We start from the raw sequence: 20,244 nt of genomic DNA, 5'->3' as shown, positions 1-20,244 counted from the left end.
TAGACCCAGTCTGTTTGAACCCTCTCTTTCAGGGAATAGAACATTAGACCCAGTCTGTTTGAACCCTCTCTTTCAGGGAACAGAACATTAGACCCAGTCTGTTGGAACCCTCTCTTTGCCTGTCCTTCTCTCCCTCCCGAACTCATCACATTACAGTCGTTTAGCTGACGCTTTTATCCAAAGCAACTTACAATAATTGTACTTAACGTAGAGAGTCAAGTGTACTCTGTAGAACTCATACGTGCATCTCCTTTCTAAACAAGTGACTAAGAGCTTAGCCTGATGTTAAAGTACAAATGCAAGAACAGCTAAACACAAATAGAATAGGTGCTTAATTCCTCTCTTTCTACCCAACTCCCTCTGCCTCTCCCTCCCTCCCCGCCCCCCCCCCCCCCCCCTCCCCAGGCCGGGCAGAGTGCCCCGCCTACCCCACAGAGCTGGTCTTCGCCCTGAACATGTCGAAGAACGTGAATGCGTCTGACTTCGAGATCATGCGCCGCACCCTGCTCTCCCTGCTGGAAGGCATCTCCATCGCCGAGAGCAACTGCCCTACAGGGGTGCGCGTGGCCGTGGTCGCCTACAGCAACTTCACGAAGTATCTCATCCGTTTCCAGGACTACCAGCACAAGAGCAAGCTGATCGAGGCGGTGAAGAACATTGCCCTGGAGAAGAGGGACAGTCCGTCCCTCTTAGGGGAGGCTATGCGCTATGTGGGTCACAATGTCTTCAAGCGTGTGCGGCAGGGGATGATGATGAGGAAGGTGGCCATCTTCCTCTCCAGTGGGCCTGCAGAAGACCCCTCTGCCATCATGACGGCGGCGATGGAGTACAAAGCCTTGGGCATCACCCCGGCGGTCATCTCCCTCAGCGACAACCCAGATGTCCAGAACGCCTTTGAGGTACGTAGGGCTGATGCAAACACTGCCACGAGGTGGACAAGTGTTTATATGTCAGAGTAGCAAAAGACTGAAGTCCATGTGAAGCTCTTTAGGGAGGAAGTGAGACTGATGATGCAACACAGGAACAAACGGTAACAAAAACACACCTGCTGAAGCAGATGCAAGGGTGAAGGGAGAGAGCAGTAACAGGGCCAATGGCTGTTTGGTTTTGTTTTGGCGCAGGCTGATGACACGGGCAGCTTCATCCTCACTGTGCTGAATCAGTCCCATGACCTGGAGCCTCAGCTGAGGAGAGTCAGGCATTGTGTCATCTGCTACGGTACGATACGGTCTTCCATTCTTTGATTTGCCATGTTATTAACATAGCATACCAGCAGCTGAATCAGTAGCTCACTAGTCTAACGTCTAATGACTAATTCTGCAGACTGCTTCTCATGCGGGAGTCGTGTGCACTTGGATGCTTGTGTGTGTTTGGTGACCCCTGTTCCCCTGGTGACCCCTGCTCCCCTGGTGACCCCTGCTCCTCTGGTGACCCCTGCTCCCCTGCTCCGCTAGACCCTTGCAGACCCCTGGAGGAGTGCTCCATCATCAGGGATCTGCTGCCCCAGCGAGTGGACATGGACCTGGCCCTGGTGGTGGACGGCTCGCGGGGGGTCCAGGCTGACCAGTACGCCGGCGTGCAGCGCCTGCTGGGCAGGGTGGTGGAGCAGCTGGCCGTGAGCCCCAAGCCCGGCCAGGGAGACCACCAGGCCAGGGTGGCCCTGGTCCAGCAGACCGGCTCTCAGTACCAGTACCAGCCGCCCGCCAAGCTGGAGTTCGGCTTCCAGCGCTACCAGAACCACACCATGATGAAGAGGCACGTCCTCCAGGGCATGCGGCAGCACGGGGGGGCCTGCGCCCTGGGCCAGGCCCTGGACTTCACCCTGCGGGAGGTGCTGCCCAAGGCAGCCAAGCCCCGGCAGAGCAAGGTGGTCCTGGTGGTCGTAGGGGACGAGGTGGTCTACTGGGACCGCGCCAAGCTGCACTACGTTTCCCAGCAGGCCAAGTGCCAGGGGGTGGTGCTGTTTGTGATCACGGTGGGCGACGCGTACAACCAGACGCAGGTGGAGCAGCTGGCCAGCCCCCCTGTGGAGCAGCACCTCCTGCACCTGGGCCACATGAGGGAGGAGGAGCAGGGATACGCTCAGCGCTTCTTCAGGGCGCTCCTCGCCATCCTCAACAGTGAGACCGCACCACACCCTTCCATCTGACCACCCCTCACCACACCCTTCCATCTGACCACCCCTCACCACACCCTTCCATCTGACCACCCCTCACCACACCCTTCCATCTGACCACCCCTCACCACCCCTCACCACACCCTTCCATCTGACCACCCCTCACCACACCCTTCCATCTGACCACCCCTCACCACACCCTTCCATCTGACCACCCCTCACCACACCCTTCCATCTGACCACCCCTCACCACCTCTCACCACACCCTTCCATCTGACCACCCCTCACCACACCCTTCCATCTGACCACCCCTCACCACACCCTTCCATCTGACCACCCCTCACCACACCCTTCCATCTGACCACCCCTCACCACACCCTTCCATCTGACCACCCCTCACCACACCCTTCCATCTGACCACCCCTCACCACACCCTTCCATCTGACCACCCCTCACCACACCCTTCCATCTGACCACCCCTCACCACACCCTTCCATCTGACCACCCCTCACCACACCCTTCCATCTGACCACCCCTCACCACCCCTCACCACACCCTTCCATCTAACCACCCCTCACCACACCCTTCCATCTGACCACCCCTCACCACACCCTTCCATCTGACCACCCCTCACCACACCCTTCCATCTGACCACCCCTCACCACACCCTTCCATCTGACCAACCCTTCCATCTGACCACCCCTCACCACACCCTTCCATCTGACCACCCCTCACCACCCCTCACCAAACCCTTCCATCTGACCACCCCTCACCACACCCTTCCATCTGACCACCCCTCACCACCCCTCACCACACCCTTCCATCTGACCACCCCTCACCACACCCTTCCATCTGACCACCCCTCACCACCCCTCACCACACCCTTCCATCTGACCACCCCTCACCACACCCTTCCATCTGACCACCCCTCACCACCCCTCACCACACCCTTCCATCTGACCACCCCTCACCACACCCTTCCATCTGACCACCCCTCACCACACCCTTCCATCTGACCAACCCTTCCATCTGACCACCCCTCACCAAGCCCTTCCATCTGACCACCCCTCACCACCCCTCACCACACCCTTCCATCTAACCACCCCTCACCACACCCTTCCATCTGACCAACCCTTCCATCTGACCACCCCTCACCACACCCTTCCATCTGACCACCCCTCACCACACCCTTCCATCTGACCAACCCTTCCATCTGACCACCCCTCACCACGCCCTTCCATCTGACCACCCCTCACCACCCCTCACCACACCCTTCCATCTGACCAACCCTTCCATCTGACCACCCCTCACCACGCCCTTCCATCTGACCACCCCTCACCACCCCTCACCACGCCCTTCCATCTGACCACCCCTCACCACACCCTTCCATCTGACCAACCCTCACCACGCCCTTCCATCTGACCACCCCTCACCACGCCCTTCCATCTGACCACCCCTCACCACACCCTTCCATCTGACCACCCCTCACCACACCCTTCCATCTGACCACCCCTCACCACACCCTTCCATCTGACCACCCCTCACCACACCCTTCCATCTGACCACCCCTCACCACCCCTCACCACACCCTTCCATCTGACCACCCCTCACCACACCCTTCCATCTGACCACCCCTCACCACCCCCTTCCATCTGACCACCCCTCACCACCCCTCACCACACCCTTCCATCTGACCACCCCTCACCACACCCTTCCATCTGACCACCCCTCACCACCCCTCACCACACCCTTCTATCTGACCACCCCTCACCACCCCTCACCACACCCTTCCATCTGACCACCCCTCACCACACCCTTCCATCTGACCAACCCTCACCACACCCTTCCATCTGACCACCCCTCACCACACCCTTCCATCTGACCACCCCTCACCACACCCTTCCATCTGACCACCCCTCACCACACCCTTCCATCTGACCACCCCTCACCACACCCTTCCATCTGACCACCCCTCACCACACCCTTCCATCTGACCACCCCTCACCACACCCTTCCATCTGACCACCCCTCACCACACCCTTCCATCTGACCACCCCTCACCACACCCTTCCATCTGACCACCCCTCACCACACCCTTCCATCTGACCACCCCTCACCACCCCTCACCACCCCCTTCCATCTGACCACCCCTCACCACGCCCTTCCATCTGACCACCCCTCACCACCCCTCACCACACCCTTCCATCTGACCACCCCTCACCACACCCTTCCATCTGACCACCCCTCACCACACCCTTCCATCTGACCACCCCTCACCACACCCTTCCATCTGACCACCCCTCACCACACCCTTCCATCTGACCACCCCTCACCACACCCTTCCATCTGACCACCCCTCACCACACCCTTCCATCTGACCACCCCTCACCACCCCTCACCACACCCTTCCATCTGACCACCCCTCACCACACCCTTCCATCTGACCACCCCTCACCACACCCTTCCATCTGACCACCCCTCACCACACCCTTCCATCTGACCACCCCTCACCACCCCTCACCACACCCTTCCATCTGACCACCCCTCACCACACCCTTCCATCTGACCACCCCTCACCACACCCTTCCATCTGACCACCCCTCACCACACCCTTCCATCTGACCACCCCTCACCACACCCTTCCATCTGACCACCCCTCACCACACCCTTCCATCTGACCACCCCTCACCACACCCTTCCATCTGACCACCCCTCACCACCCCTCACCACACCCTTCCATCTGACCACCCCTCACCACACCCTTCCATCTGACCACCCCTCACCACCCCTCACCACACCCTTCCATCTGACCACCCCGTCCTCCATTATGGTTATGCCGTCTGTGGGATAGTGTGTAGTAGGCCTATATCTGGGTGTGTGTGTTTTCTGCCCTCATAGATATCGAGCCTTGGCAAAACTAGTGATCAGTTACTTAATCTTGTCAATTAGATACTTTTGTGTGTGTGTGTGTGGGTGTTTGTCTGTGTGTGTGTGTGTGCGAGTGTTTGTTTTTGTGTGTGTGTGTGTGTGTGTGTGGGGGTGTGCGAGTGTTTGTCTGTGTGTGTGTGTGTGTGTGTGTGTGTATCTGTCTGTGTGTGTGTGTGTGTGTGTGTATCGTGTCTCATGTGCTCATGGTTGTGTTTTCTCATGCTAGGAGGGAGGGAGTATTCTCTTCCCAGCCTCAAGCACATGTGTGAGCAGCTGGAGCATCAGGACCAGGGTCAGGACCAGGACCAGGACCAGGACCAGGACCAGGGTCAGGACCAGGACCAGGACCAGGGTCAGGACCAGGGTCAGGACCAGGGTCAGGACCAGGACCAGGGTCAGGACCAGGGTCAGGACCAGGACCAGGACCAGGACCAGGACCAGGACCAGGACCAGGGTCAGGACCAGGGTCAGGACCAGGACCAGGGTCAGGGGCAGGTATACGTGTACAGGTAGGCCACGCCCATCACAGTATGCAGCAATACTATGGAACTCCTAAGCCACCAGAGCCTTTGTGAGCCCTTTTGAAAGCTCTAAAACGACCCGCTTGATCGGTACCAGCCGCGAGGACAGACATGTTTCGAAGGGTGGAATCAGGGTGGAATCAGGGTGGAATCAGGGTGGAATCAGGGCCACTATAATTAAACTACAATATAATATGCAGCTGGTCAAGCGCACAGGTGTGCAGGCGGAGTCAGATTAGCGTGACCACGTTTCTCTCAAGGAACAGAGGGCTGAGCATGGGCAAGGGAGGCCGGAGGCCTTGGCTATTTCCGTGGTGTAGGGACTGGATCTGGACCGGATCTGGACCGGATCTGGCAGTCATTATCAGGTGGTGTGGGTAGATCTTCCCTCTCCTCTCTGCGTGGTATTTTAAAGTAGTTTGACAACGACGTTTGTTTAACATGTTTCGACAACGACATTCTAGCTAGCTAGCAGCTCGGCCAACAGGCCTTAACAGCCTAACGTTACCTCCAACCAGTGAGGACTGACGCAGACAGCTCACGTTGACAGAGCCTACAGTAGCAGCATCGATCATATTATGAATGATTATTATTAACATTAAAAATCAAACAAAGCGTGCAGTCTTGTTTCTTTTAATTTTATTACAATTTTTAAAAACTTATTTTCATGTTTTTTCTACTTCCCTCATTCAAATGTTTGGCTACGGAACTTTTGTTTGGGTGGGTCAGCTGTCAATCTGGCCCATTGGCCTCGCCCCTGATAGGTACAGATCAGACAGCGTCCAATAGCACAATAGCAGTTTCCCATGCAGCGATAGTGGTTGATTAGGAATGTGTTCTCTCTCTTCCCTAGCCTACCGGAGAAGGAGGAGTTGGAGGACCTCGGTGACAAGCAGCAGGAAGTGTTTCTGGAGCACACGGGTGTTTACCAGTCCAAGCCAGGTGGACGTAGTCAGGTCTCACACACCCTGTCCAGGGGGGACGGAGACATCTCCAGGGGCAACAGAGAGAGACGCCCGTCAAGACCCAACATGAGGGGTATTTGCAGTTCCAGGTTCCAGCTGCATCCAAACAGCACGGAGCCTTTAACTCAGCACCTTTTCATTCAATGAGGCCATGAGGACACACATATGAAGCACACCCCATGGTATTGGGGTTCACATGTAGAACAACTAGACTTGCGTTCATGTTCACACTGCTGTAAAATGATGGGTTGTATTGATATGGTTGATAGAAGTCTTAATTGTTATATTATCTATAGCAATTGTAATACGCCATTGTAATACACCCATGTTCAAGCGTAGTTAGCAATGATCGCATGGCTGAAGGCATGTTTTTGTTTTTATGCTGACGTTGACACTTTTTCAGCCGTTGCATGAGTAGATCCAGTCAGCGCTGCTCACTGCATGCCTCCCTGTTCTGTGAGTGAGCTCCCCTGGTAAAGCTGCGTGTTCTGGTTTCAGCCCAGTGTGAGCTGGAGGTGGACATGGGTAGCCCTTGCCGGGACTATGTTGTGCGATGGCACTATAACACCTCCATCCATGCATGCTCGCCCTTCTGGTACGGAGGCTGCGACGGTAACAGCAACCGCTTTAGCACTGAGAGCGAATGCTTCCAGACGTGTGACACCTTCAGTAAGTAATGCGGCTCGTTTGGCTCAACATCCCAAGTAGACACCATCGTGTGCTGTTAGACGCTGTGCTTCAGTAGTCACTGCTGGCTTGTCTTTTTAACAGTTGGTTTGGATATGCATTTGCACGACCACTCAACTGACAGCATTTTTACTTATAAGTAGGTCTGTCTTCATGAGTAAAAAAGTCTTTGTGTAAAATATTTACCAAGAATAAGGTGATTTACTTTGCGTGTGCTTCAAGTAAGGTGATGCTTGAGCAAAAATGCTGTCGTGTTTGAAAGGTTGAACTAATATTTGTTGCAGATCCCACTTCCCTCCTGAGGACAGAGGGAGCTCAAGCTGTTGACAAGAGTAAGGAGCGCAGTGTCAGCCCTTCAGCCCTTCGGCTCAAACACCGTTTGTAGTTTACTTTAGTGAATCAAGTCAAAGTTCTTTTTTTTGTACAAAAACGTCCCACATCTTTATTTGGGCACAGTTGATGATATCACCAGTTGTTTTTCACTTGAGTGTGAATCTGACAGTTTTAATCGCTTTTATTAAATGATCCCCACGATTTTTCTCCCATCCTCACCACATTTTCGGTCTCCCTTTCCTCTCCCCCCCCCTCCGCCTCGCCGTGTCCAGGCGTGTGTTCCCTGGAGCAGGACGTGGGCAGCTGCCTGACCTACACGGTGATGTGGTTCTTCGACGGCGCGCAGCGCGAGTGCTCTCGCTTCTGGTTCGGCGGCTGCGGCGGCAACGGCAACCGCTTCAAGACGCAGGAGGAGTGCGAGGCCCTGTGTCTGACCAGGAAGCGCTAAGAACAACAGACCCGCACGGAACCGCAACGCAAGCCCCGAGGAGAGCGGACATGAAGAACACCATTAGCTGCGCAACGCCACCACGCCAGAGCGCCGGTCTAAAGTCCTCCTCTGGTTTGCCTGAGCCTGGGCCTCCCTCAATAATTGTTCAGTCACTATAGTTTGGTACCGAGGACGCTTTGCTCAAGTGTATCATTAAAACCAAATAAAAATACATCTGATCCACAGAGTGTCAAGTAAAGGAGCCGCGTCCCATAAATGGCTTGTCATTACTGTTAAAAAAGAAAAGAAAGAAAGAAAGAAAAAAAAAAGGTATCAATGTGTGCACATAAACACTTCACATGCTGGAGGTGTTGTCTGAGGGTTCTTACCCCTTCGATGAAGACAGTCAGGAACTCCAATTCACACAACACCACAAGTAAGACTACTTCATCATCTGAGACGCACATCCTAATATGTAGGCTACGTAGAAGGGCATACATTTCAACCGGACCAGCTGCAGCAGACCAGCAACCTTAAAGGCCTGGCTGATAGATTAGAACTGGTCTTGCTAATATCAGTATGTTTAAACACTAAAGAAGTGCCTCAATTTATCATACAGACCCCAAGACCTCTTAGATTATGTTACTGTAGACCTTTTGGTGGAACTTCAAACATTTCTTTAGTAGTGTGGGGACTTGGTGCTATTAAGTTAACATTGTTTGGTTTTGAGTCAACAAGATGATGCATACAAATATAAGCACAGCTGTCAGGATGTTTACAGGCAGCAGACCAGGCCTAACCTGCATAGTTTCAACTGCCCAGCATGGGAGCCACTGCCAGGCTTCAGCTAGGAGTTCAGAAGTCAACCATAAAAGGCAAACTATGAGCCCGAGCTACATGTCTCCACGTCACCTTCTCTATGCTTGTAACCAGTGGGCCGTTATGGTGCTGTATGTCTTAATGGTTGATGATTCATGGTGCTGGAAATAAAAGTGTTGGGTGAAAAAAAGATTCCACGGGTGTTGTCTGGTTGTAGCCATTATTGATCAGTAGACTGGGGGTCATATTGCAGTAATGTGCATTTATATAATATATTTGAGAGAAGCTGCAGTTTCTGAATGCAATTTACACTAGGCCAATACAGCTTGACATCTAGAGTGTTAAGATGTTCATGCCAGAAACGAGAAATTGAGCTGGCATCATGCGTTATGTAATAATAAATAAATATTTTTTTATAAAGCACTTCTCATCATCAGATCTCAAAGTGCTAAAAAATAGTATTTTTGTAACTTTCGCTGTTTATTTTAGATGGATGGACTTGACTGGATATCATATCACATTTCTTGTCCAGAGATGATATCTTCAGGACACTTTATAAATACTTGTCTTGAACAGATGGTTTGTTTTTAGGGAAACATTTTCTTAAACCTTTGTTCACATTATATCCACCATGTATGTGTCTAGTGCCACTGTACATACAATTATTTTTGAGAGTACCTCCTAACTCCTAACCAAGTTAATGAACACAATGCTATGGAATGGTTTTCTTCCTTCAGTTTATTACCAAGTTTTGAGCAACTGAACATAAAACATTTAATGTCTACAATTACATGAGATGTTGCTTAGCATGTTTAACAGTAAGTAACAAAGAAATTGGTAACTTTATCATAACTTTCTTGTCTTGCAACATGATTCCAATAGAGTTGTCTTATATTAGTTACATTTAAAATATATTATGTACAAAAGCTTACCAGTAGGGTGGTGAGGGGGAGAGGGAGGTATAGAATTGAAGAATAATGTGTCTTTAAGAAATAGTGCACTGGTGTGTGTGTGTGTGAGAGTATGTGTGCGTGTGTGTGTGTGAGTGCGTATGTGTGTGTGTGTGTGTGTGTGTGTGAGTGTGTGTGTGCGTATGTGCGTGTGTGAGTGTCGTGTGCGCGTGTGTGAGTGTGTGTGTGCGCGTGTGAGAGTGTGTGTGTGTGTGTGTGTGTGTGCGTATGTGCGTGTGTGTGTGTGAGAGTGTGTGCGTGTGCGTGTGTTTAAGAGGCAGGTCACTTCCAGACTTTGACGATGCCGTCCCTGGAGGAGGTGACGATGAAGCCCTGGGTGGTCTGGAAGGTGGCGATGTCGGTGATGATGTCATGGTGGCCCACGGGGAGCGACTCGGGGCCCCTGCGCGGAGCGTCCTCCGTGGCCCCGCTCTTCTGCTTACTGTGGATCTCCTGAGGGGACACACAGGACAGGACACATCAGTCAGACAACACACAGGACAGGACACATCAGTCAGACAACACACAGGACAGGACACATCAGTCAGACAACACACAGGACAGGACACATCAGTCAGACAACACACAGGACAGGACACATCAGTCAGACAACACACAGGACAGGACACATCAGTCAGACAACACACAGGACAGGACACATCAGTCAGACAACACACAGGACAGGACACATCAGTCAGACAACACACAGGACAGGACACATCAGTCAGACAACACACAGGACAGGACATCAGTCACTCACTTCTATCACACTGACGTGGGATTAAAACACTAAATGCACCGGACTAAGGGAGATGCTTTATCAGTGACCAATGTTTTTTTTTACTCTTTTGTATATTGCAGTGTTTTGTTTGCACTGTATTTTGTATTTGCACTGCTTTTTGTATTGCATTTGCACTGTCATGTCTTTGCACTGCCCTATCCTGTCCTGTGTCGTCTGCAACAGCGTATGCCATTACCCAAGTCACATGTCTGGTATGTGTGTGCATCATATACATGACCAATAACACATCTTGGATCTTGAATCTTTTCAGTTCTAGTTCAGCCTTATTCCAGACTCCACAAACCCATTGAGCCCTGAGCAGCTCAGTACCTGCACAACCTCGGTGCCCTCGATGATCTTGCGGTGGTAGAGGACCGAAGGGCAGTGCAGCGAGTCGTTGGCCCCTCCCACCACGATGTAGGACCTCTCTGGGTACGCCAGGTCCCAGAACCTGGACACAGACACAAACATTAGACCAGCAGAACCTGGACACAAACATTAGACTAGCAGAACCTGGACACAAACACCTACATAAGACCAGCAGAACCTGGACACAAACACAAACATTAGACCAGCAGAACCTGGACACAAACACAAACATTAGACCAGCAGAACCTGGACACAAACACAAACATTAGACCAGCAGAACCTGGAGAGGAACACAAACATTAGACTAGTAGAACCCGGAGAGGAACACAAACATTAGACTAGCAGAACCTGGAGAGGAACACAAACATTAGACCAGCAGAACCCGGAGAGGAACACAAACATTAGACCAGCAGAACCTGGAGAGGAACACAAACATTAGACCAGCAGAACCTGGAGAGGAACACAAACATTAGACCAGCAGAACCTGGACACAAACACAAACATTAGACCAGCAGAACCTGGAGAGGAACACAAACATTAGACCAGCAGAACCTGGAGAGGAACACAAACATTAGACCAGCAGAACCTGGAGAGGAACACAAACATTAGACCAGCAGAACCAGGAGAGGAACACAAACATTAGACTAGTAGAACCTGGAGAGGAACACAAACATTAGACTAGTAGAACCCGGAGAGGAACACAAACATTAGACTAGTAGAACCTGGAGAGGAACACAAACATTAGACCAGCAGAACCCGGAGAGGAACACAAACATTAGACTAGTAGAACCCGGAGAGGAACACAAACATTAGACTAGCAGAACCTGGAGAGGAACACAAACATTAGACCAGCAGAACCCGGAGAGGAACACAAACATTAGACCAGCAGAACCTGGAGAGGAACACAAACATTAGACCAGCAGAACCTGGAGAGGAACACAAACATTAGACTAGTAGAACCTGGAGAGGAACACAAACATTAGACTAGTAGAACCTGGAGAGGAACACAAACATTAGACTAGTAGAACCTGGAGAGGAACACAAACATTAGACCAGCAGAACCTGGAGAGGAACACAAACATTAGACCAGCAGAACCCAGAGAGGAACACAAACATTAGACTAGTAGAACCTGGAGAGGAACACAAACATTAGACTACTGTAGCAGAACTTCAAAGTGGCAGAGGAGGTTATATTTGAGAACCCCTTTAGCGGTCAGGTTAGTCGATACATTTCTCACTTCATCAGCACGTGTCTTATTAGACTTATTAGATTAGATGTTAACTAAATGTAAGTAACTACACATCCAATCAAATGAGATGATTGCACCCCGAGCAGCTGAGGGCGGGGTTTGAGCGTACCTGATGCGCATGTCCGAGCCAGCGGTCAGGAGGAGGGGGTTCCCGTCGGCAGGGCTGCAGTAGATCCCGTGGACGCTGTGAGGAGACGGCTGGAACACAGAGAGACGGGAGGATGTGGGATGAGGGTGAAACCACCATGACAGCCGAGCCCCCGAGAAGCCTGCGCGCACGACCGGACCGTCCCCTCACTAACGATGTGTCATCACGTACGTCCAAGACTCCGTCCGACGAAGGTCGTGTCTGTGTGTCATGTGGGGTACATGGGAGGTGCTCCCTCTCCACACTTAATATGCAACAGACGCTCCAACCTGATGTGCCAGATGGTTTATCACGCCGAGCCTTCTGGGAAGGCGTTGTTGGAAACTATTTGGAAAAGGGTAGGTGCTTTCAACTTGGTAGGTGACTGGATGATCTGTCTACCACCGCGCCACATCAGCGCTTCTCGCCGCCGCCCCGCCTGAACGACCCCCGCAACTGGAGGCAGTTCCTCCTCACAGGACGCTGACCGGCTCGGGGGAAAACGGATTCACACCGAGCCGGCCAGACTGACCTCGTCTGTGAGACACTCGCAAGATCAGGATGTTCTCACAAGGCTCGTAACGCTCTGCCATGCCTTGTTTTTGTTTAATCATAACCTTTCGCCATCGCTGTATATTGATTTATGTTTAGCTTAAACATGTATTTAAGCATAAAATGTTCAATTTTGACTGGTGGGGTTCATTAACTCTCTCTCTCTCTCATACTCACACTCTCACACACACACACACCTGCATCTCTGAGAGAGGGGGCGCAGAGCTGGCCCAAAGAGTGAACTTCCTGTCTCCGGTCTCCATGTCCCACATAGACACCTCGTTATTGCCTTGGACCGCTGTAAAACAGCATCACCAAAATAATGTCATTCGTTATTCTTCCTCAGAGAAAAGAATAACTGACTCAAACATGTCCTGTCATACCTCTGGAATATACACACACATCTAGAATAGAAAACAGGATTCTGCAAAGTCCTCGAATTTCCACGTAAAATACAACAAGAAAAGAAGACGTTCACCAGCGATAACAGATGATTGGTAGAGCGGGTGCATGAGCAGCCTTCTGATTCGTGCTCGGGCAGGGTGGGAGTGGTTCGAGATGGGGAGCTGGAACCGCATATCCCAGCAGGCCATAGTGCCACTGCTGGTGCCTGCATGTGGACACAAAACGGAAGAATTAACCGGTTTCAAAACGTATCTTTGTCACCCACACTATATACACACGCACAACAAACACGCACGCACACACACGCACATACACACACGCACACGCACACACTGACCCAGGCAGAGCCAGCACTGGTGCATGTCCACAGTGAAGGAGGTGATGAGGCCCAGGCGGAGGTCGTGCCGGAGGGTCCAGGCGTTGGTGTTGGAGCGCAGGTCCCAGCCCACCAGCGAGCCGTTGACCGTGGCGTAGGCCAGCACCGACTGGGCCCCTGAGTTAAAGTGGTGCACGTCCACCACGCAACCGTCGTCCTTCTGATCCAGGAGTCTGGCAGGACAAAGAGTGTGTGTGTGTGTGTGTGTGTGTGTGTGTGGGTGTGTGCACGCGCACGAGAATGCGTGTTTATGTATGTGTGTGCGAGAGAGAGAGAGAGAGACAGAGGGAGAAATAGTGTGAGAGTATTGAAGAGGGATCACAAATGAAACATGTTGAGGAATAACAAACTACTACTACTACTAATACTAATACTAATAATACTACTACTACTACTAATAATAGTAATACTACTACTAATAATAACAATAACAATAACAATAAATCCACCTCAATTAAACAGAAAGAAAAGCAGTCTTTACACACCTAGTCTGAAACGGTTGAACCTTTGGGGACTTGGGGTGCTTGTTGGCCTCGATGGCGAGCAGCTGGATAGAGCCGTTGTCCGAGGCCACCGCTAGGTAGTGAGAGCCCTGGCAGAAGGTGAGGGTCTTCACATTTCCCCCGATGCGAGAATAGGTCAGAACCGACCTAGGAGGAAGAACACAACAGCATCCTCATCACCACAGCTCTGACTGAGGCCGGATAGTCAACACTAAAAAGAGAGAAAGGGGTGTGATATGGACTACAAGTTTATTTTTTGTAGCTTTGAACAATTCAAACTATGCTATGGTCTAATTCATACTAAAGACATACTTCAGAGTATAATGGTTGTGTTAGTAACTGGTTGTTGTTGCTGTCGTTGTTGTTTAAGAGTAAGTTCTAGTTGTGGAATTGTGGTAACTGCTGGTTATGTGTTTAAGTGACTGACATTTGTGGTACATAGTTTACCCTGATGGTTGTGGTACATAGTTTACCCTGATGGTTGTGGTAGATAGTTTACCCTGATGGTTGTGGTACATAGTTTACCCTGATGGTTGTGGTACATAGTTTACCCTGATGGTTGTGGTACATAGTTTACCCTGATGGTTGTGGTACATAGTTTACCCTGATGGTTGTGGTACATAGTTTACCCTGATGGTTGTGGTACATAGTTTACCCTGATGGTTGCTGGCTTAGGTGATCTAGTAGTTACGGTTTCAAAGTAGCTGATAGTTGTGGTTTTAAAGTAGCTGATAGTTGTGGTTTTAAAGTAGCTGATAGTTGTGGTTTTAAAGTAGCTGATAGTTGTGGTTTTAAAGTAGCTGATAGTTGTGGTTTTAAAGTAGCTGATAGTTGTGGGTTTAAAGTAGCTGATAGTTGTGGGTTTAAAGTAGCTGATAGTTGTGGTTTTAAAGTAGCTGATAGTTGTGGTTTCAAAGTAGCTGATAGTTGTGGTTTTAAAGTAGCTGATAGTTGTGGTTTTAAAGTAGCTGATAGTTATGGTTTTAAAGTAGCTGATAGTTGTGTTTTTAAAGTACCCGGTGGTGAAAGTCAATGGTGGTTGTAGTTTTTGAGTACCTTGTCGTGGTGGTTTTACCCTCCATCTTCTGGCTGTCCCAGACCTTGACCGTGCCGTCGTTGGAGCCGGTGGCGAAGATGGAGTGCTCATCAGAGACCCGGATGCGGTTGACCGCAGACTTGTGCTCGTGGAGGTGAGCCACTAGGAGACCCTTGGGGTGCCAGCCTGGAGGAAGAGTAGAGGCAGATGGGATTTGTAGGCTTAGGTTTTTTTTTCACCAGACAGCTGTTGACTTCAAGAGATTCTGTTGAAGACACAGTCACACCAAAAACCTATCCTGTTTCAAAAACAAACGTGTATAAAGTCTGTCCAAGCCATTTACAGTATAAAGTCTGTCTGTCCAAGCCATTTACAGTATCAGTCAGTGGGACTATTTCACCTGGCGGCGGAGGTCTACTTTCCCACTCTGCGCTCTCCATCATGTGCTTGGCCATGCGCTCCGCGTTGCACTGCTCTCGCTTCTGCTGCACCAGCTGCTGCAGCTCCGCCTTGCAGGTGTTGAGTCTGCGCTGGTAGGTGGAGCTCCCGCCTACAGACTGCGCCACCGGGATACTAGGGGGCGCTGTGGTCTTCCTAGTCTGAGTCAGTCCCTTCAGATACCTGGGGAGTGGAAAAGAAGAGTGTGGAACAGGAAACTTGTATGAATCTTTAACAAATGCTTCGCAAACAATGCCCTTATGCTTTTTCACCCAAATAAAGTAATAGTTTTAATTGTTTACTGTGGACGGTTGTGGGGAAGCTGGTTCTTGCGAGCCAAACATACTCTTCCACTACTCATTCATATTGGAGTCTTGCTTGGTGTGTTTCCGCGCTGAAAGGAAAAAGAAGTGAAAAGTTTTTCCTTGCAGGCAGTTCTAGACATCAAATGGTGTGTTGAGGATTCAGTTGGATAGCTAGCTATTGGGACTAACGTCTATTTTCACATAATGAGCCTGTAAGGAAACATGTGTTTCTAATTCTATACTTTCTAATAAAACCAAGAAATACTGAATGGAAGAGCAGCAGATTAAGTGAGTTGTGTAAACTAGTCAACTAGTGTTCTCTGGAAGCCTATGGAAGACTAGCCTGGTATGACCATCCCGATCTAGTGAGCTCACTGCTTCGCTCTGCAATATCGTTGCAATATACGGGCGGGGGTACTTGCCTTGACAGACAAACACCTTCAGCCAATCAGCATTCAGCAAACCTTTGCCAAATCCAGTCGGAAGAACGGCAAATACGTCTTTTCCACCTAGAAACTCCACTAGTGCATACTCTTGTTCTTGTTTAAGTGTTGTGGTTAAGTCTATTTCTGCAATAACTGCACTTATAGCTGCGTTTACTCTTCTAACGTGAACGTTACCACTCGTTGCTTTGGGAGCCGCCATGTTTGTTTAGCGAGCAGCAGGGACATGAACCAATCAGGGGCTGCTTTCCACTGTGGGGGCGGGACAGCAGTTAAAACGCAGTCCCTGATTGGCCCGGTATGGTCTGGATTTTGGCATAATCGCTCTGGAGGAGGCGAAGGCCAGACCGTTCTGCATTAGTGAAACAGAATGTGAGCTCGCGAGAACGGGACGGTCGTACCAGGCTAATGGAAGACCTCAACAAGAAAAATAAAACGCAATACAAATGTTTTGTCAGTGCTGACGGGTTTTACCATACGTTTTCAAATGAAACGTTCTCTAGGACTAACTCAAATCAAACTTCATTTGTATAGCGCATTTCATACACAAAGGCAACACAATGTGCATTACAGAGAGCAATGGGGGGAAGGACATAGGTCCCACCCCTACATATTCCAGAGACCTAGATGGAAATAATTGATTTCTCACATGAAATAAACAAGATGCAGCGTGAGCAATCAGGAAGGTTCTAGGACAGCGAAGCTACATCAAGCACACGTTGGTCCGGCAGGCCTGGTCAGGGAGGGTGAGCAGAGGGTCTGCGCTGGTGTAGCGGTCTAATGCATCAATCAGGTTAGCACTCCTGGCCTCACCAGATCCCAGGATGTCTGGATCCTAGAGGGAGGGGCATATTGGGCCACCGCTACCCGAGGGTGGTTACTTTCATCTGGGCTTGAGGGTTCGCCGCGCCGCGGTTTCCGGCTGGTGTCGGAGTTGCGGTCTTCTCACTTCTGCTTAGTGGCTTTATCTAGTTTACTCTACATTCTTCATGTAAGCACATCAAAAAGCTATGGATTTGATGGCGCGAGAGGGCGGTATTTACACTGAGGAACGTGTGAGGGGGGGGGTAGTTGAAGGGGTAGATAAAGGTGTTTTGTAGGATGGGGTTGGTGGTAGTGTGTTGGGTGACCAGGAGATGGCGCTGTCAACCTACCTCTCTTGTCTTCAGCCTCCTGCTTGGGCTTGACCAGGTCCACCTGGCGGCCTGTGATGCCCAGAGTGGCCAGGTCGATGACCCCGTTCTGGGCCGACTCCCCCAGGTGACTCTGGTCAGCCATGTTGGCTTTGGCCTTGTTGGACTTCAGCATGAAGTCTTTAAGAGCCAGCAGCTTGTCTTCCTCTGCGTCAGTCATCCCCTGCAGGGGAACATGTGTGAGAAGAACAATGGCATCTACTACCTTCATCTACTACCTTCATCTACTACCTTCATCTACTACCTTCATCTACTACCTTCATCTTTTACCTTCATCTATTACCTTCATCTCAACATAAATGCCAAGGACCCCTCTAAAACAAAAAGAATAACTCTAAAACAATAACATCTATTACAATTCCTCATATACTGTACGAAGTCCTGTTCTGACCTGTGACTTCAGCTTTTTGAGCAGCTGGGCGATGGCCGGGTCCTCTGGAGTGGGGTATTCTGGGATGGAGCCGCTGCGCTTCTTCTGCCTCAGCAGCAGGTGGCGGAAGAGGCTGGCGATGTCTTTGGAGCGCAGAGAGTAGTCGAAGATGGACCGACTCACCGGCTCCTTCAGCACACTCAGAAGGACCATCTCTTTAAATTTAGGACGTACATCAGGCTTAACCGTGATTGAGGCTTTTATATCTTTAAGAGTCCCCAACTCCTCATTAAATACCTCAGAGTATTCATCTAGCACTTCACTAAGTGACTTACACTTTGCTTCATTCAGACACTTTATCTGCTGCCAGTTAAGTCTGAGTTTCCTTAGCCAATTCCTGCCACACAGAGTTGATCCGTTTCCCTCAACAACTAAAAGCGGCAAGTCCTCTGTTTGACCCTCATAGACCACCTTGGCTGTGATCTGCCCCAAAACAGGAATACAACCTCCATTATAAGCTTTAAGCTTAACATTAGCTCTCTCTAGTGGCAGATGTGAGAATTGCTTCCTATAAGTTCCCTGTGATATACTTCTTGCAGCCCCGGTATCTATTTCCATTTCTAAATCAACATCAGCTACAGAGACAGTTGCTTTGTACAGTTTAGAATCCTCATTTGTGACAGTCAAAATGGTGAACACATCCAAATCTGAGTCCTCATCAGCTTCCACATATTTTGTGTGTTTCTTTTGCTGTCCACTGCGTTGTGACTTCCTAACACCGTCTGTCTCCATCTTGGCACGACATGCTCTTTTGATGTGCCCAGTCTTGCCACAGTTATGACATTTTGTGTCTTTGAAATGGCACTCATTTGCTTGGTGATTTTTTCCTTTGCATCTGTGACAGTTCATTGTTCCCTGTGTCCTCACCTTGTGAACGGTTGCTGCCCCATCGACGTTCCCGCCTCCCCGTCTCCATATTGAGAGCAATCTCAAAAGCTCTAGCAAAAGTGAGATCATTTTCCGAGAGTAAGGCAAGGCAAGGCAAGTTTATTTATATAGCACATTTCAGCCACAGGGCAATTCAAGGTGCTTTACATGAGACATTAAAAGCATTAAAACAAAAAGCAAGACATTAAAGACATTTAAAACAAAAGGCAGGACAAATTAAAAGCATTAAAACAAAAAGCAAGTCATTATAGACATTTAAACAAAAAGCAGGACAAATAGAATACAGGAATAAAAGTTACAGTGCAGTATACTGATAAACATAGCTCCTCTTAGAAAGCAGTGGCAAAAAGAAAAGTCTTCAGGCTTGTTTTAAAAGAACCAAGAGTTGCAGCAGACCTGCAGTTTTCTGGAAGTTTGTTCCAGATATGTGGAGCATAAAAACTGAATGCTGCTTCTCCATGTTTTGTTTTAACTCTGGGGACAGAAAGAAAGGAGTAGTCTCCTCTGGCAGGCTTCGCTCCTCATTCCACTGACGAACCGGTCACGTAGCGAGGAGTCTAGGTTCGCGCCGAACTCACAGTTAGCTGCGCGTTGCTTCAACTCAGCTACATACTGCGCCACTGGCAGGTTAGCCTTCTGGTTACAACGATTAAAACGAAACCTTTCCAAGACCAATAAAGGCTTTGGCTCATAATGTCCCTTAAGAACGGCCACTATTTCGTCAAACGTTTTGTCTTTTGGCTTGTTCGGCTGCACTAAATTTCTCAAAAGTCCATAGGTGGCTGCGCCCATTACACTTAGCAACGTGGCCACATGCTTTTCCGCGGCTATGTCGTTAGAATCAAAAAAACTGGTCCATCCGTTCGATATACGCCGACCATTGCTCATTTTCTGGCTTGAACTCATCAATTCTTCCAAACAGGGCCATTGTACTCAATAGTACCGACACCGTGTGTCTCACCTGCTGGAAAAGTCATATTTTTTTTTATCCTCGTCGCCACTTGTTACATATTAATAACGAGACGGACCCAGATTTACGTTCAACTCTTTAGTACACCATTTGTCAGACAGCATCACACTGCGCATGTGCGCAACAGTACAATAACTTGACCGTGTTCACCGAGGTCCACAAAGCATTAAGCAACCTAAATAATCATGTGGTCAATATACCACACAATGGATGTGGGTGGGCACCGTGAAAAATCTTTCAAAAACATGTTAAACTCTCGATTTCAAAGACAAGAAGCTCGCGTTAGCCTAGCTTTACCGTTAGCCTAGAAAGTGAAGCTTTTGCCCATCTACCTGCAGAGAACACAAAACGGGCAGCGTAAAGTTATCTTCTCAAGTGGGATCTGAGTGTCAGTTGGAGGTCTCCCACTCACCCTGCTAAATCAGTTAG

General features: G+C 49.8%; 1 protein-coding gene and 1 pseudogene across 2 annotated transcripts in view; one reads left to right on the top strand and one right to left on the bottom strand.

Annotated features, from left to right (window-relative positions):
• The window catches only part of LOC311314368 (collagen alpha-6(VI) chain-like), a gene marked incomplete at both ends in the record, with an annotated part of 32,255 nt that extends 24,257 nt beyond the window's left edge, over positions 1 to 7,998 (top strand). The window contains 6 exons of the mRNA XM_084444704.1: positions 406 to 899; positions 1,122 to 1,218; positions 1,455 to 2,120; positions 5,271 to 5,336; positions 7,029 to 7,199; positions 7,823 to 7,998. Of these exons, the coding sequence (XP_084300830.1) occupies positions 406 to 899; positions 1,122 to 1,218; positions 1,455 to 2,120; positions 5,271 to 5,336; positions 7,029 to 7,199; positions 7,823 to 7,998 (1,670 nt within the window). The remainder of the gene's footprint in view (positions 1 to 405; positions 900 to 1,121; positions 1,219 to 1,454; positions 2,121 to 5,270; positions 5,337 to 7,028; positions 7,200 to 7,822) is intronic.
• A 2,021-nt stretch (positions 7,999 to 10,019) lies between these two features.
• LOC311314367 (phosphoinositide 3-kinase regulatory subunit 4-like) lies at positions 10,020 to 18,873 on the bottom strand (annotated as a pseudogene). The gene is made up of 12 exons: positions 18,825 to 18,873; positions 17,919 to 18,112; positions 17,489 to 17,690; positions 15,549 to 15,980; positions 15,169 to 15,334; positions 14,095 to 14,259; positions 13,571 to 13,782; positions 13,307 to 13,438; positions 13,026 to 13,126; positions 12,259 to 12,347; positions 10,861 to 10,981; positions 10,020 to 10,202 (listed from the first exon to the last, which is right to left on the bottom strand). The product of its transcript is annotated as a phosphoinositide 3-kinase regulatory subunit 4-like (transcript).
• Between the last annotated feature and the right edge of the window lie 1,371 nt (positions 18,874 to 20,244).

Source organism: Borostomias antarcticus (assembly GCF_949987555.1).
Source record: "Borostomias antarcticus genome assembly, chromosome: 10".
NCBI classification, from domain to species: domain Eukaryota; kingdom Metazoa; phylum Chordata; class Actinopteri; order Stomiiformes; family Stomiidae; genus Borostomias; species Borostomias antarcticus.
The sequence above is the reverse complement of the archived record's forward strand: the minus strand, read 5'-3'. Positions and strand labels throughout refer to the sequence as shown.